The 12,949-nt window shown below is 37.1% G+C and overlaps 2 protein-coding genes across 6 annotated transcripts; both read right to left on the bottom strand.

The window, feature by feature from the left end:
- Positions 1 to 272: 272 nt before the first annotated feature.
- Positions 273 to 12,354, bottom strand: LOC109042554 (uncharacterized). Of its 5 annotated transcripts, XR_011899150.1 has the most exons (5): positions 11,628 to 12,354; positions 6,521 to 9,960; positions 5,126 to 5,335; positions 3,856 to 4,125; positions 273 to 459 (listed from the first exon to the last, which is right to left on the bottom strand). XR_011899150.1 is itself a non-coding variant. In XM_072296129.1 (4 exons), the coding sequence occupies exons 3-4, from the start codon at positions 4,114 to 4,116 to the stop codon at positions 409 to 411; spliced, it is 315 nt and encodes a 104-aa protein (XP_072152230.1). In that variant the 5' UTR covers positions 4,117 to 4,125; positions 5,126 to 5,335; positions 6,521 to 6,727; the 3' UTR covers positions 273 to 408. The 5 variants fall into 5 exon arrangements, 3 of the variants coding, with proteins under 3 accessions (XP_072152230.1, XP_072152232.1, XP_072152231.1); XR_011899149.1 differs by lacking the exon at positions 3,856 to 4,125 and having other exon boundaries at positions 273 to 462; positions 11,628 to 12,351; XM_072296129.1 differs by lacking the exon at positions 11,628 to 12,354 and having other exon boundaries at positions 273 to 462; positions 6,521 to 6,727.
- LOC140223862 (uncharacterized) lies at positions 472 to 3,848 on the bottom strand. The gene is made up of 2 exons (XM_072296128.1): positions 1,695 to 3,848; positions 472 to 1,550 (listed from the first exon to the last, which is right to left on the bottom strand). Exons 1-2 carry the CDS (start codon positions 3,232 to 3,234, stop codon positions 1,309 to 1,311), a joined length of 1,782 nt encoding a protein of 593 aa, XP_072152229.1. The 5' UTR covers positions 3,235 to 3,848; the 3' UTR covers positions 472 to 1,308.
- Positions 12,355 to 12,949: the final 595 nt, after the last annotated feature.

Genomic DNA, 12,949 nt, shown 5'->3' with positions numbered 1-12,949 from the left:
TCCTTAAAATAGCTGGCAAATTTTAGTGGGTGGAGGCATTCCAATGAGAAACGTGCTTGCTCTCTTAGTTCTCCTTGCAGCAGCCCTGATGACACCTCCTCTCCTGGTATGACTTTTGAATGCAATAATATTTCAGCTCCGCATTTCAGGATTTTCTGAATTGTGTCCATTAAATTATGTTAAATCGTATCTTGGTCTTGAACGAATTGGGAAAGAAATAAATGTAGTGCAAAGACTACAGAGGAGAAAAAAAGAAATGAAACCATAAGAAATTTGGGAACATGAAACTTTGAAATTATTTAATTTTCATTTGATTTTTACATGGTTTATGACAGTATATAAAATATTACAAACTAAAATAAAAAAGGCATCCGGACTTCATGATAATTTCAACATAAGCATGAGATGTTAACACTTTCGACGAAGCGCCTTTAACTGGAAGGAATCTGCACTCCAAATCTTCTGAAACCAAAAATATAGAATTAATTAAATGAGGTTTCAGATAAATGCAAATTGTAATTCAATTAAAATAATGATTTATTATCATTCAACATGTCCATTTTTTAAGGTATTCCAAGAGGAGAAAAAGATAGATGGAGATAAAGAGAAGCACAGAAAAAGAGAGAGATGAAGGGAAATTTGTCTTGTAAAAATATTAAATTAAATTATTTAAACTTTCATTTTATACGGAATTGCCATGTTTAGTCCTGAAATCAATTGTTCATTGGTCACTTTTGCAGTGAGACATTAATAATCCTAGAAATCTGGAGAATTTAATTAATCATTATTGAACTTGGGAAAAATTAATTCAAAAGGATAATGATAGTTGTGAAAACGATACAGCTTGCCCTTCTTGACGACAATAATTGAGTTTTGTCACAATATTGAATTTTATTAATTTTCCTAAATTTTGAAAAATGAAAAAATAAAGAATTAGGTAAATATTAGCTGTGTTTAGTACTTGACTCTGCTAAGTTCATAAAATAAAACTTAAAATTGTTGAAATGGGAAGAATTAATTGAAAATTTTATTTTTTTCAACACTATTATTGACATGATTATGCATGAACTGAGTTTAGCAGGAAGTAACCTACTTTAAACATTATTTTACAAACAATACATCCTCCATTGATTTCCCTGTAAAAAAAGCACTAGGTATGATTTTATACAAATCTCTATGTACTTAGTTCCTTAGTAGGAAACTGGCGTATGAAAAGGTTCATCAACTCTGAGCATGCATTACTATGGAGTAACTGAAGATGATATTGAGTATTACTTATTTCAAGATGTAGATTTTTATTCGGTGGTTTTACTCAATTTGGGATTTTGGTTTTCTTTTCCTTTGGGTTGTTTTCTTGGGGGCTTGGTTGGAGGAGGCAGGGGCAAGCTGAAGTTCTTCATTAGTATTGGGCATATCAGAGTTTTCAGTTCGGATTTTTGATTTCGGTTTTTTCTTTCCTTTGGTTGTTCTCTTAGGGGCTGGGGTGGAGGAGACAGAGTGAACTTTCTCATTGATCTCATTGCGCTCTTCAAGGATGACCAGGGGGCTATCTATGTTTATAAAAATGTTAAGAAAACTTTGCTGAAATGAAAAGAAGGTATTTTACCCCCCTCCCTACAAACCAATGCAAGAAAAAATGGAAAAGACAGAAAAAAAGGAAAATAGATAAAGCAAGTATGGTAAGTAAAGGATACGAGGAACACTGAAGTGCGGCTGAATGAAGGGTTCGCCGTTGCCAGATGGGAAATGAGAACAATGTGAGGAGCCTATACAAATTTTGCATGACAAGGCTCTTCTACCTAGTTCATCTTCTTTGTTCCTGCACCAGGTCAGTTGTCGCAGTGACATGGTGTCAGGAACAGTTTTAAGAGATGCTGGGAGGGACGCTTCAACTTCCTCGATGTCTTTTTGAGGAATAATGAAAGTTAGTATTTTTACGCTTGAGGTTGCTTCAACAAAAGTTTTGGCATCAATCACATCAAATTTTCGGCAGTGAACCGCAAATTCTGCCGTCCTCTTCACAGTGCCTCCCACTCCATCTGCTGCTCCCTTGCCGTGGCCAGGTTCAGAAAAATTCCAGGTAGCCTGGTAAAAATTTCTTTCGATACAACATTTTTGAAATAAAAAAAAATTGTACTTGTTTCGGTACTGAGTTGTGGGACCATCACTAAAAAAATGAATGATTTCAATGGCCTCATAATCTTTTTTTAACATGTCAAGAACTGGCCCTAAATGCGCCCAAATCGCAGGTGCATCGTGGCGGCAACAATCTGAGACAGTGCAAAAGGAAATTTGTTTTTCCCCTCCTTTTAAATAAACAACACCAGTGTGCAGGGAAACTTGTTGCTGTGACGCACCAAAATGCCGACTTTGGACCTCCTCATCGTACTTTGTTGCAAAATTCTGGGACCAATCTATTATTATGACACATTCATTACCTCTTGTTTGCTTAACAATATCTTTGAAAAAAACTTTTTGATGATAATCTGTATAAACATGTTTCAGAAAAAGTGGTAAACGCTCATTTATAATTTCGATCAAATTCTCTCCAGTGTCTCTCTTTTTCTCTTTCACTGTAATTTTACTGACTCCACTATTCGATGTTACTTCGCTCAATTTTTTCTTGATCCACTGATCATATGGTATTAAATGAGAGCTTTTTATTATTGTTTGATCTATCACAGATGAAGGCACAATTTTCACATTGCACTTTTTACATTCGCCAAACATACAAAATTTACTGTCTGCTTTACAAGAAACCTTAGCTACTAATTCGCTTACACTTCGGACGTTCCTAAGATATTTTTGCCTTATGAGTGGCTTTAAAATTAATTCAAAATTGGCATGTTTTGCACAACGACATGTGTTGCGGTCACTTTCTTTTGGAGGGACAACCCAAAATGGTTTTAATTTTAGAAATGTTACATATCCTACTTTTACATCATATTTCTCTACAAACTTTTTATGGAGATTCTTAAGTGAATCCCTGAGGAACCGTCTCTGTTTTTGAACTTTACGTCTGGTGATGTACTGTTTCTTGCCAGGCGTCATTACAGAAACTTCATCATCTTCAAAAAAATGCATAACTGTGGATTTTAACTTTACAAATTTACTGGAACGTTTCAATTTTGACCCTATTGACATCACTTTGCCTCCATATTTTTTGCGCAAGTAATACGTCGAAATTTTTCTCCTCTGAAGCTCTTTCTCCATGCCGTATTTTTTACAGACCATGCCGCCTATCGACTTTGCGAAATTCCTCTTCTGGACTAAATTCTTACACTCTCTACTGTTTTTTCTGAGTTGCTTCTCCAGAGCTTGCCCGAAAAGAAGTTGGCGTTTAACTTCTTCTTTCCCGGCAGAGATAATTTGTCTGACTACTTTTTGAGGCGAGTCGGTTTGACTGGACTGATTTGACTGATTTTGGCTGACTCTTTTCCGGACAGCCCTTTGCCAACGTTTTTTGTACTTCTGACTTAACCTTTTGTAAAAATGTACTTGCTGCTCTAGAATTTTGATTCTACCTAATAACTTATCTCTATTTCTACGGGCTATTTTCTTGCCAAGAATTAACTGGCGAGACGGGGTTTTTGAATTTACAAGATTTGATGGGCACGATGTTGTTGCCGAGAGGGCTATGGACTCCCTTACAGAATTTTGAAAAACAGGAGTTGGACCAATGGACCTACATGTGGTGTTTGGACTTGAGTTCAAGGAGGGTGGGGGAGGAGCCGAACAAGATACAATTTCGCTGGGACCTACTATTGCACAAACATCAACTGCGGAACAGAGAGGGTCTGCACCAAGTGATTCAAATTCAGAATTCGATTCATTTAAACCAGAATCATCATTTACCACTGGAATTTTATGGACTTCCTGTGATTTCCTTAGCCTTTGTCTCTGTTTTTGATTTTTCCACATCTGACGTTTTGCGAATTTCTCCTCATCAGACATTTTGTTAACAGTTTTGAGCAGACCTTTTGAAGATCTTGCTTGATAATACTTCTTATTCTTTAGCTTTGTTTGTAGCACTTTGTCTGGATTATTGAGGACAAGCTTTTCTCTGTATTTTCTTTTCCTATCTCTGTCCCGCTCTCTTTTCTTCGCTTCGTCCATTACAATTTCCTACGGACAAACAAAGTTCTATATAAAATTTTAGGCAATATTTTTGTATTAATTAAAGTTGTTAGGTGTAATTCTGACACTTAGTTGTGAAGAGAGAAAAATAAACCAAAAATTTTGTTCTTTGTTGATATTTGTCTCAAAATTATAGAAAATTAAAAAAAAAACAAGGAAAAGCCCTAATTATTGTAAGATGTCTTATGATAACGCATTACCCTCTTCTTAGGTTGAATCTTTTTGAAAAATTTTGCTTCCTAGTGATCAATCACAAATTAAAAAATAAAAAAGTATAAAACTAGGTAAACGAAACATTCAGCTCACCTTTTTTGACATAATCAAGCAGCATTATCTATTATCAGCAATATCTGAGTATTTAGGAATGCAGTTATAAACATTTGGGAATTGAAAATGCTAGTAAATCTCATGCCGCTTTACGGTAAGCAGTTGAAATTCTTTTTTAAAAAAAAACCAGTTTTTCTATAGGAGCTACTTAAAAATCTGATCTGCAATGCTTAGGGCACAGAATTGCTAAAATAAGATGCAGTTGTACGTCCACTAGCATAAAGTTAAACAAACCACTTGTAACTTATTCTGTTTCCACTACAAAGAGTTTTCTGTCAAAATCCTTCAACCGATTGTTTTACCTGACTCGTAAAAACAACCCATCTCCTTAAAATGACGCTACAGTGGGCTCAAGATCGGTTCATGTGAGGGGTTATTAATAAATAAAATATTCAGCTCACCTCTTATTCTATAATCAAAGTAGAACATGAATTTGTCAGGATTCTTTTAAAATAAGTGAACCAGACTGCTCGTAACTTATTATTTAAGACTTGCAGAGAATTTTCAGTCAAAATCACATCCTTAATTTTTTTGCCCGAATCAACTATCCATGTCACACGTCCACAAATGAAAAAAACTGTGGAGTTTGTATCAAACCTTTAGTAGGTCAAAATTTGTTTCAGGTGTAAGAAAGGGTAATATAATAAAATTGTGTACCTACTTGTTAAAAATTTGAGTAGCCCACCACAATTCTTCTATCAGAAAAGGTGTCAGTAAATGCTTAGCTGCAGATATGGCAGCTTTCCTTACTTCTTGAAAATGTAGGTTGAATCTCCAAAATTTCAAATAGGTAAATCACGTCCTTGGCTTCTGCAAATCATGCTAGCTGTAGACTTTTCTGCTATTTCAGGCAACCAAGATATCTTAGGACCTGTTGGAATGCATTAACAGTGAGCTAAATAACTGGGAACTTTCCATTTTTTGTAACAAGAAAAAATTTCATAACTCAGTGGCAGGCTCTGAAATCTTACGTTTCACACATCCTTCGCATAAAGTTACCTTTGAATGTTCAACTGTGATACTCTCATCATCCCATCTTGCCAGCAGATTCATTGATTGACCAGTGACAGTCAAATGAGAAAGAATATTTTAATTCATGTCATTGCAATAGCATTCCTACAAAATGCATGTTATCATTTCATACCAAAGAAATTAGGTAAAAAAGAGAACAAATCGGGTGTCAGGACTACGGACAAATAGTGATGAGTCCAAGTGATACATTAGACTAGAAACATGCGTTGGGTCCTTATCGATGAAACTGTGGGATGATTTGTGAAATTTGCTTCAACTCAAATGGAGTTAATATTGCAAACAAATGAGTATGAGGGTATATTGTGTGGGTAACAATAGCTCCATCATGTATGTATCAAGTTCTCAGGGACGTTAATTGTCTCCTTATTACAATTTTCTAAATTTTCCTCTAACTGATAAAAATTCTCTAAAAAAGGATGATTTGTGTAGAGTTTACTTACTCAAATATTTTCAGATTATGCTTCACTTCACACAAACAAACAATTATCGAAACAAAACTTCCGAGAGGCACTTATTTATCAGGGTTCCCCAGATGGTTCGATCAAATGTTGGGTTAGAAATGTTAGGTAAAGAATAATCTGATATTATCACACATTTATCAGTGTAATTAAGTACAGAATTAATGTAAATCTATCACTAAATGACCTCCATTTCAACTCAAGGCCCCCTTTAAGGATTATTAATTACTTACGAGTTCATTTGAATTAAGCTTCCATCAGACGGACAAGGTGGACATAATGAGCTCTGTTCTACTTTGTCCACTCTGTCCCATTGTGGGACCGAGTGGACACGGGACCGAAGTGGACACGGGACCGAGTGGACATGGGACCGAGTGGACATAAGCTTTATTTTAAACTTGTCTTGGTAATTAAGACAAATATGATGCTTATAACTCGTAAAGTAGTGGGGGCTAACCCAACCTCAATGATCAGAAAAATATCAAGGTTTTCATGAATTAACACTTGGAGGGTATTTAAGAGCTGAAACAAATGTGGACATGTATGCTTTACGAGCTGTTACCTACCGTGTTTCACATTAGCTTTAGCACCTTTTCTCCTCTTTAAGGGCACAAAACTTTAAAATCTTCGTCTTTCCAGCAAACTACACCATAATAACAACCTTATCACAACATAAACAGATGACACTGACGAAAGAACGGGGGCAGGACATTACCTACAACGGCATTACCTCCAAAAATCCAACATGGTCGAGCGAGAGATCGAAACTTTGGCAATGTGCCCAAATCGATCGGTCGATGTTTTGAGATGTAAGGCTGTCTCGAATTTTACGATGTTGCCAAACCAAAAATTAAGCATGAGATTTCTTTATAGGTGTTTCTCACTTTCTACCACTGTCCAGAGAGTATGGAAGGTTAGAGGCCCGACTGGATAGGGAAGAATTGAAACAGAAGTTGGAGCCGTGAGCAAGCAGTTGCGTACGTTGGCGCGAGAGTGCGCGGCGAGCGGAATCCCATACCACTGCGCTGATTGGCTAAGCGAGGGTTGCGGACGGACGATGTATAAAATATTGCCTACGTGAAGGTGGTCCGGCAGCAACATACCCGCCGCTAGTCCCTGGAAAACAATAGAAAATAATAGTTTCGTACGTCGCCAGCGAGCGCGCTGCGAGCGCTTCTGTTTCAATTACCTAGCATTGAGTCGGGCCTCTAACCTTCCATACTCTCTGCCACTGTCGATGGTCTGGGTCTGTGAGATTGTGCGAGCAGTGCGAGTTGTGGTGAGATAATCTGATAATCGCTCTCGAAACATGAGCATGAGCGTAAATTTAGAGTTAGAGGTTAGAATCCATTAAGTGAAATTGGTAGAAATGTATGTATTAAAAGGAAAAAGGCATTGAATCACAGGATCAATTAGTTTCTCGTAGACTTTTCCCCTAATACTCGTGGATCGGGAGACTTGTAATTTAAGTAGTATTGGTGATGTGATTAGATTCGTGAAAAAGTGTAACCGCATTGCTTGCTTTTAACTAGCGCTTATGGTTTTGATGCAATGATTGTCATCAGTTAGTTTCCTCTACTACACGACCGCACCCTTATGAAGGCAGATGAAGAATAAAAGTGGTTACTTCAGTTGTTACTCTTTCTCTAAATTTTATGTTTTGGCGTCTCCGCTCCGAAATCACAAGGCTGCCGTGTTCCCTAGCTATGCAGATTGCTTGCTAAGTCTGCCCCCTGTGGAAAGTCTAATCATACCTAAGTTCTCTCCGGTTGGAATTTCTCTACTTCAATGTACGCAAAATAATATTTTGCAGCTGAAGAACACAGCATCTCTCTTGCGGCTATGAAACAATCCAGTTTTCTCTCTGAGCTATTAGATTTCATGATGTGCTTGACTTGACTGTAGCTTGATCAGTTACCTAGTTCATCCAGGATGTCACCATGCTCTTCCACAACTCTTGTTGTTTAAACAATTAATGGGCTCCATTAATTAATGTTCGACAATGTTGTGGAAAAGCACGTCGATAGTCCGTCCAAGCATCGAAGGAGAAGTACATTTGTATGAAGGTTTGTCAAGTCTGGCTTAAAGTAAGTCATGTACCTACCAGCCTTTCACCTATCAGCACATCTTAGAGCGCAAGTTTTCTGACAAATAGACCAATTCTGCATTGTCAGAGGTCAGACAATGATCTACCTTTTTTAGAATCTTGAGGTGCGTTGTCGAAGTCAACTTTCCGTTTGCGTTGGGCTTCTCAACGCTAACGGATATCACGTGACAGTTGACTTACCCGTTGGAAAACGCGTTGTTGGTCGTCTCTGTTGACTAAAAATTGTTGTGTTTTGAATGTGACACCGCGTGCACAATATCATTAAGAGGTTAGCTCAACGCTCTCAACTACCTCCTGAGACCGATGACTTGTTGACTTCCGTTTGGTAAACAGTCCAGGACATCGGGCAATCCCAACGGAAGTCGAACAACGCCGAGCGTTGGGCATCGGGTAATTCCATTGCCCAACGCTTCTCAACAGTTGACTTCGACAACGCAGCTCTTTCAGATGTTCCAGTAAACTGTAAACATCAAGTAAACATAACCTCACTTTCTTCTTTTACTTTTACACAGAGATAGAAGAGATTGCAGCATAGAGTAAGAGTAGTTAGAGGTAAACTCTCCCGAATAGAACCCCTAAGAACTATACCATCATTGCAGCCTGATTAGAGGTTTTTTTGAAAGTTGATTTCTTACATACGGAAAAAATTCAGCGATTCTCGTAAAATTTGGGGGAAAAAATAGGAATAGTTGGTTAATAAATTAGGTATCGCTCGGCATATATAAGAGCTCCGCCGAGTGACGGAAAATTTCAAGGGGGATATTGTGGCATTTTCACGTAAAACTTATGAAACTTATGCGAATGAATGAGGCTGCTTATGAACCAACAAAAAAAATGAAAATTCAATTTTGAATTTTTTATGAGATAAACTTCGTTGGAAAAAAAACATTGTTAGTTGAACTTGCAAATCGTCGGCGTGATTATTGTTACAGGCTGCGGAACCAACCCGTAAAAAGTACCTAAGTTTAAATGCATGGGAATATCCACCGAAAAAATTAAATTGCTCATTTAACAGTTTTTTACTTACAAACTGTCCGACTTGTTCCAAATGAGGAGCTTGGAGGACAAGGCGCATAAATGCAGTTTTTGAAAAAATTAAGATATGGTATCACAGCAATGCCCCGCAGTTTATTGCCCCGTGAAACTCAGCCTGTTGCTGTTGCGCGGGGCAATCCAACTAAAAAATTAGTGCGGGGCAATGAAACCAAATTTTTGCAATCCCCCGCAGGAATGAAATAAAATTGTTTCACAGCCCCGCACCAAAAAATTTAGAGTTTCATTCCCCCGCAAATTAAATTGCTGATTTTTCATAAAGTTAGATTCTTTCAAAGTCATCATAAAATTCTGAACGACATTTTCCATTCCTTGGAGTTTCTACTCAACAGCCTGGTCTATTTCTTCTAAAAACTTCATGCAAGAAAAAAACAGTTTGCAGCAACTCAACATTCACTGTGTCTAGTTCTCCTGAAGAGGTAAGATATTTCAATTCCAATCGTCCTATATTTTAAAAACACTTTCAGAATCGCACTTCACAGGATTCCCAACACTTCCAATTTCTTCCCTTTCAATTCATAGGAAAGTTAATAAGCTCATTCAAAGTTATTTCTGGTCTTTGTACTTTTGGAAGAAAGTAATAATAATAAAAAAAAATCCTACATGCTATTTCTTTGAAACAAATGCCTTCCAGGAGATTGCACTTTTATGATGCAGTGCATTGTTTTTCTGTCAATCTTTCAATAAATTTTAAGGTAGATTTTCAAGAACTTGATGATGTGATTTTGCTGCTAAATCTCTGTTAATAACTGATCTAATGCGGAAAAATCAGTTGAATCACAGAGTGCTAGTAGCTTTCATTTTTCCATGAGGATCCCAGCAAACCAAGCACTTCGTAAAGAAGTTCTAGAAAAAAAGAATAAAAAAACAGGCATTAGTGATTATTTCCTCATTGAACAAATAATTTTAAGAAATTGCAAAATAGCTTCCATCGTTTGAAATGTTTACACCTTGGCATGTTGGATACAGAATGAAGTGAGTGACCAAAAAAATAAACATCCATAACATTGAGAACTACAGATAGAGGGCATACATGAGGCAAAAATAAGTGACTGCTGGATTTTTAAGTCATGCTAAATAAAGAATAAATTTGTTGTTAAGTATGATAGGTAAATTTCTGTATTTGAATTTTTTCTTGCGTTTCTATTTTTAATATTCAATTCATTTTCCTAAATGAAAGTCCCGTCACAGAATTTTTCTACTTAAAATAATTGAAACCTAATGTTTGACAATTGACTGATAAGTACCACTGGTAAGCATAGTGAAAATTGAGAGCCCAACCTTAGCTTCTAGGAGCAATCCCTTCAGCTTTTTATGATCTTATCTGTGACTTAGTCAATATTTAAACCATGTAATTTATTGTCAGGAAAATCTCATTGTATCTACTACAATTGGATTCATGTAAACCTACATTTACTCGATCACACTCGAAGTATTTCGACAGTGTGAGTCGGCAATCACATAACTCGGTTTGCGACATCGCAGACTTCCTGTCATACTTTATTTTTTAAAAAGAACACTAGTCAAAGGCAATTCTTTAAAACTGCCGAGATTTTTCTTCTCAGTGGGAAGAAAATTCAGCATAAACTTCAAGGAATGATGTCCATTTGTTCTCCTTTCAAAAAATTTCATAGAGCCGGAGATTTCCAGACACCGCAAACAATATATGTGATTGCGGACTTACACCGTCGATTTGGGCTACTGAGCATTTTCAGGAACTTAATGAGAGATTCATTGAATGGAGGAGGGGTAGGGCATGAGCGTAGCAGTAGAGGTGATAGAGTTAGGGAGTGAGGGTTCAGGAAATTCACTCCAGATAATCTATAATTGAACCCAAAATTCGCAGATGGGCATTTTCCACACAATATTCATAATCATTTGAGGCTGAACGTTTGACAAAATTGGTAAATCACCAGACTATGGCGCGATGTGCCACAGATCTGTACATCACGCTCAAGATCACCATAGTAATCTGGAAAATGCACTACAGTGTGTGCACCATGCACCAGGTATGATCACAAATTTCAGGTCTCTTTCATCTAGGTGAAATCTGCCACAGGCTGGTTAGAGTACTACTTTATGTTTACTGCCAACTGATTTTTAACTGTTATAAAAATAACTACCATCTAAACTTAAAAATCAATGTATGGTCAACTTAAGGTTGGACTTCTAAGCAGGTTGTACCAGCCATTACGCAGTTTCAAGCTTGCAAAAAAGCGTTTGAGCATGTGTTGGTGCAGCCACAGGCATTCTTTTTGGATTTCTGTTGAGGACTATTGTGGCATCAAGATGTATGCCACATTGCACCATAGCCTGTACAATTCCAGGGCTTGCAATAAGTTACAGAATCAGAACACTGTATCATCTAGTGGGGATCATGGTCTTTGCACTGCGCATAGGTACTTCGACTACTGCCAGAGGGAGTATCTACTTACAATGTGCAAAACATCAGATTCCTATTATTATGTTCATGTTGAACTTGAGATACTTGATTAAAAGGAATACTTGCTTACCATCAGAAACTGCATGAAATGCCCGTCTTTTCAGAAGAATTTCGAATTGTCGTTGCGAAACTAGTTGCAGTTTCTAAGTGCACTTATCGATTCTTTCATAAGAATGAAGAAGCTTAGATTTCCTTCAAAGTGGGTATAAAATAAGGACCATAAACGAGGAAGAGTTGAAAAATTGATTTTAAATTATCACAACAAAAAAGTAATGCCCAGATAATTATAAACACTGAGTTTCGGGCCAGCCAGCATGAAGTTAGTATTTAGTAAGCTACGAGTAACGCAGAGAGTTTTAGGTTATGTTGATGTTTTCTCGTTTCGCTGTTGCCATATGGTAATTCCTGTAAAAGCTCTTTGAGAGGTAATAAGTCAACTTTAGACATAACTAATGTAAATTTAACTTTATTACTGACATGTCTCACTGTAATCGCAGTAAGTACATGCCATTTGTGTTGAAATTACAAAATCTATCTGTAGCCCACTACCATGGACCAAATAAAAGCTTCTTTTATTTGGTCCATGCCACTACCTCCAATTTGGCTCCACTGTTATTTTTGCTTTCCCAACCTTCCAAATCAGATGTGCACCATACGATTTGCCGAGCTCATCAGCTCATCACTTAATTCTACAAAGAAACAACAAGTTTATGCCAAAAATCTTCAGCTGATTAATAAAAGTCGATCTTAGTAAGCCCTTAGTCGTAGATAAAGTGAAAATTTAGAGATTCAATGGATGTAATATTTTAATGAGGTTGGCTACACTGAGATCGCGGGGATTTTTTTTAGCGGGAAATCCTCTGATACTTAAATTCTCGCAATGAACATTTTCAATTTTATCTGACGAACGGGGGTGTTTTAATTGTTTAAAAGCCCATCCGGGTCGACGAATATGCACTATTTTTCACGAGGAATCGGAAAAAAAACACTTTTAAAGGCGATAAATCATTAGTAAGGAAGAAAAAACAAGCCGAGCGCAAAAAATTTACGCATCTGAACACAGCTTGCTTTCTTTAGTTCTTATTCAGCACTTATTTGGTGATGCGGATTTTTATTTTTTGGTGCACGTGTTTTTTTTTGGAGGGGGTGGGAGGGGGTTAACATTTAAAAAAAAAACCCTAGTACAGTGTATTTCCGTATAGTTCATTGCAGTAAGGGAGAATTCTTATTGAAGAAAAATGAGTCACGGTGCTGGGGGGTGGGGGGGGGGGGGGTCAGCATTTTCAAATATCGTTTTTTCGGTCCATATAGTTAGAATTGGCATAAAAGGGGCTTATTGCGCATACTGGAAGATCAAATCTGTCTAACATCATTTCAAAATGGCGGCCGATT

The sequence above is a fragment of the Bemisia tabaci genome, chromosome 2 (genome assembly GCF_918797505.1).
Source record: "Bemisia tabaci chromosome 2, PGI_BMITA_v3".
In the NCBI taxonomy this organism is placed as follows: Eukaryota; Metazoa; Arthropoda; class Insecta; order Hemiptera; family Aleyrodidae; genus Bemisia; species Bemisia tabaci.
The sequence above is the reverse complement of the archived record's forward strand: the minus strand, read 5'-3'. Positions and strand labels throughout refer to the sequence as shown.

What these genes read in the sequence shown, in the direction of transcription:
- LOC140223862 (XM_072296128.1), bottom strand. Translation starts at nt 3,234, where the DNA reads ATGGTCTGTAAAAAATACGGCATGGAGAAAGAGCTTCAGAGGAGAAAA. An exon ending in GCCGCACTTCAGTGTTCCTC is followed by an intron (nt 1,551 to 1,694) that starts GTATCCTTTACT and finishes TTATAAACATAG; the next exon opens with ATAGCCCCCTGGTCATCCTT.
- LOC109042554 (XM_072296129.1), bottom strand. Translation starts at nt 4,116, where the DNA reads ATGGACGAAGCGAAGAAAAGAGAGCGGGACAGAGATAGGAAAAGAAAA. An exon ending in AAGTCCATAAAATTCCAGTG is followed by an intron (nt 463 to 3,855) that starts GTAAATGATGAT and finishes TTTTGGTTTCAG; the next exon opens with AAGATTTGGAGTGCAGATTC.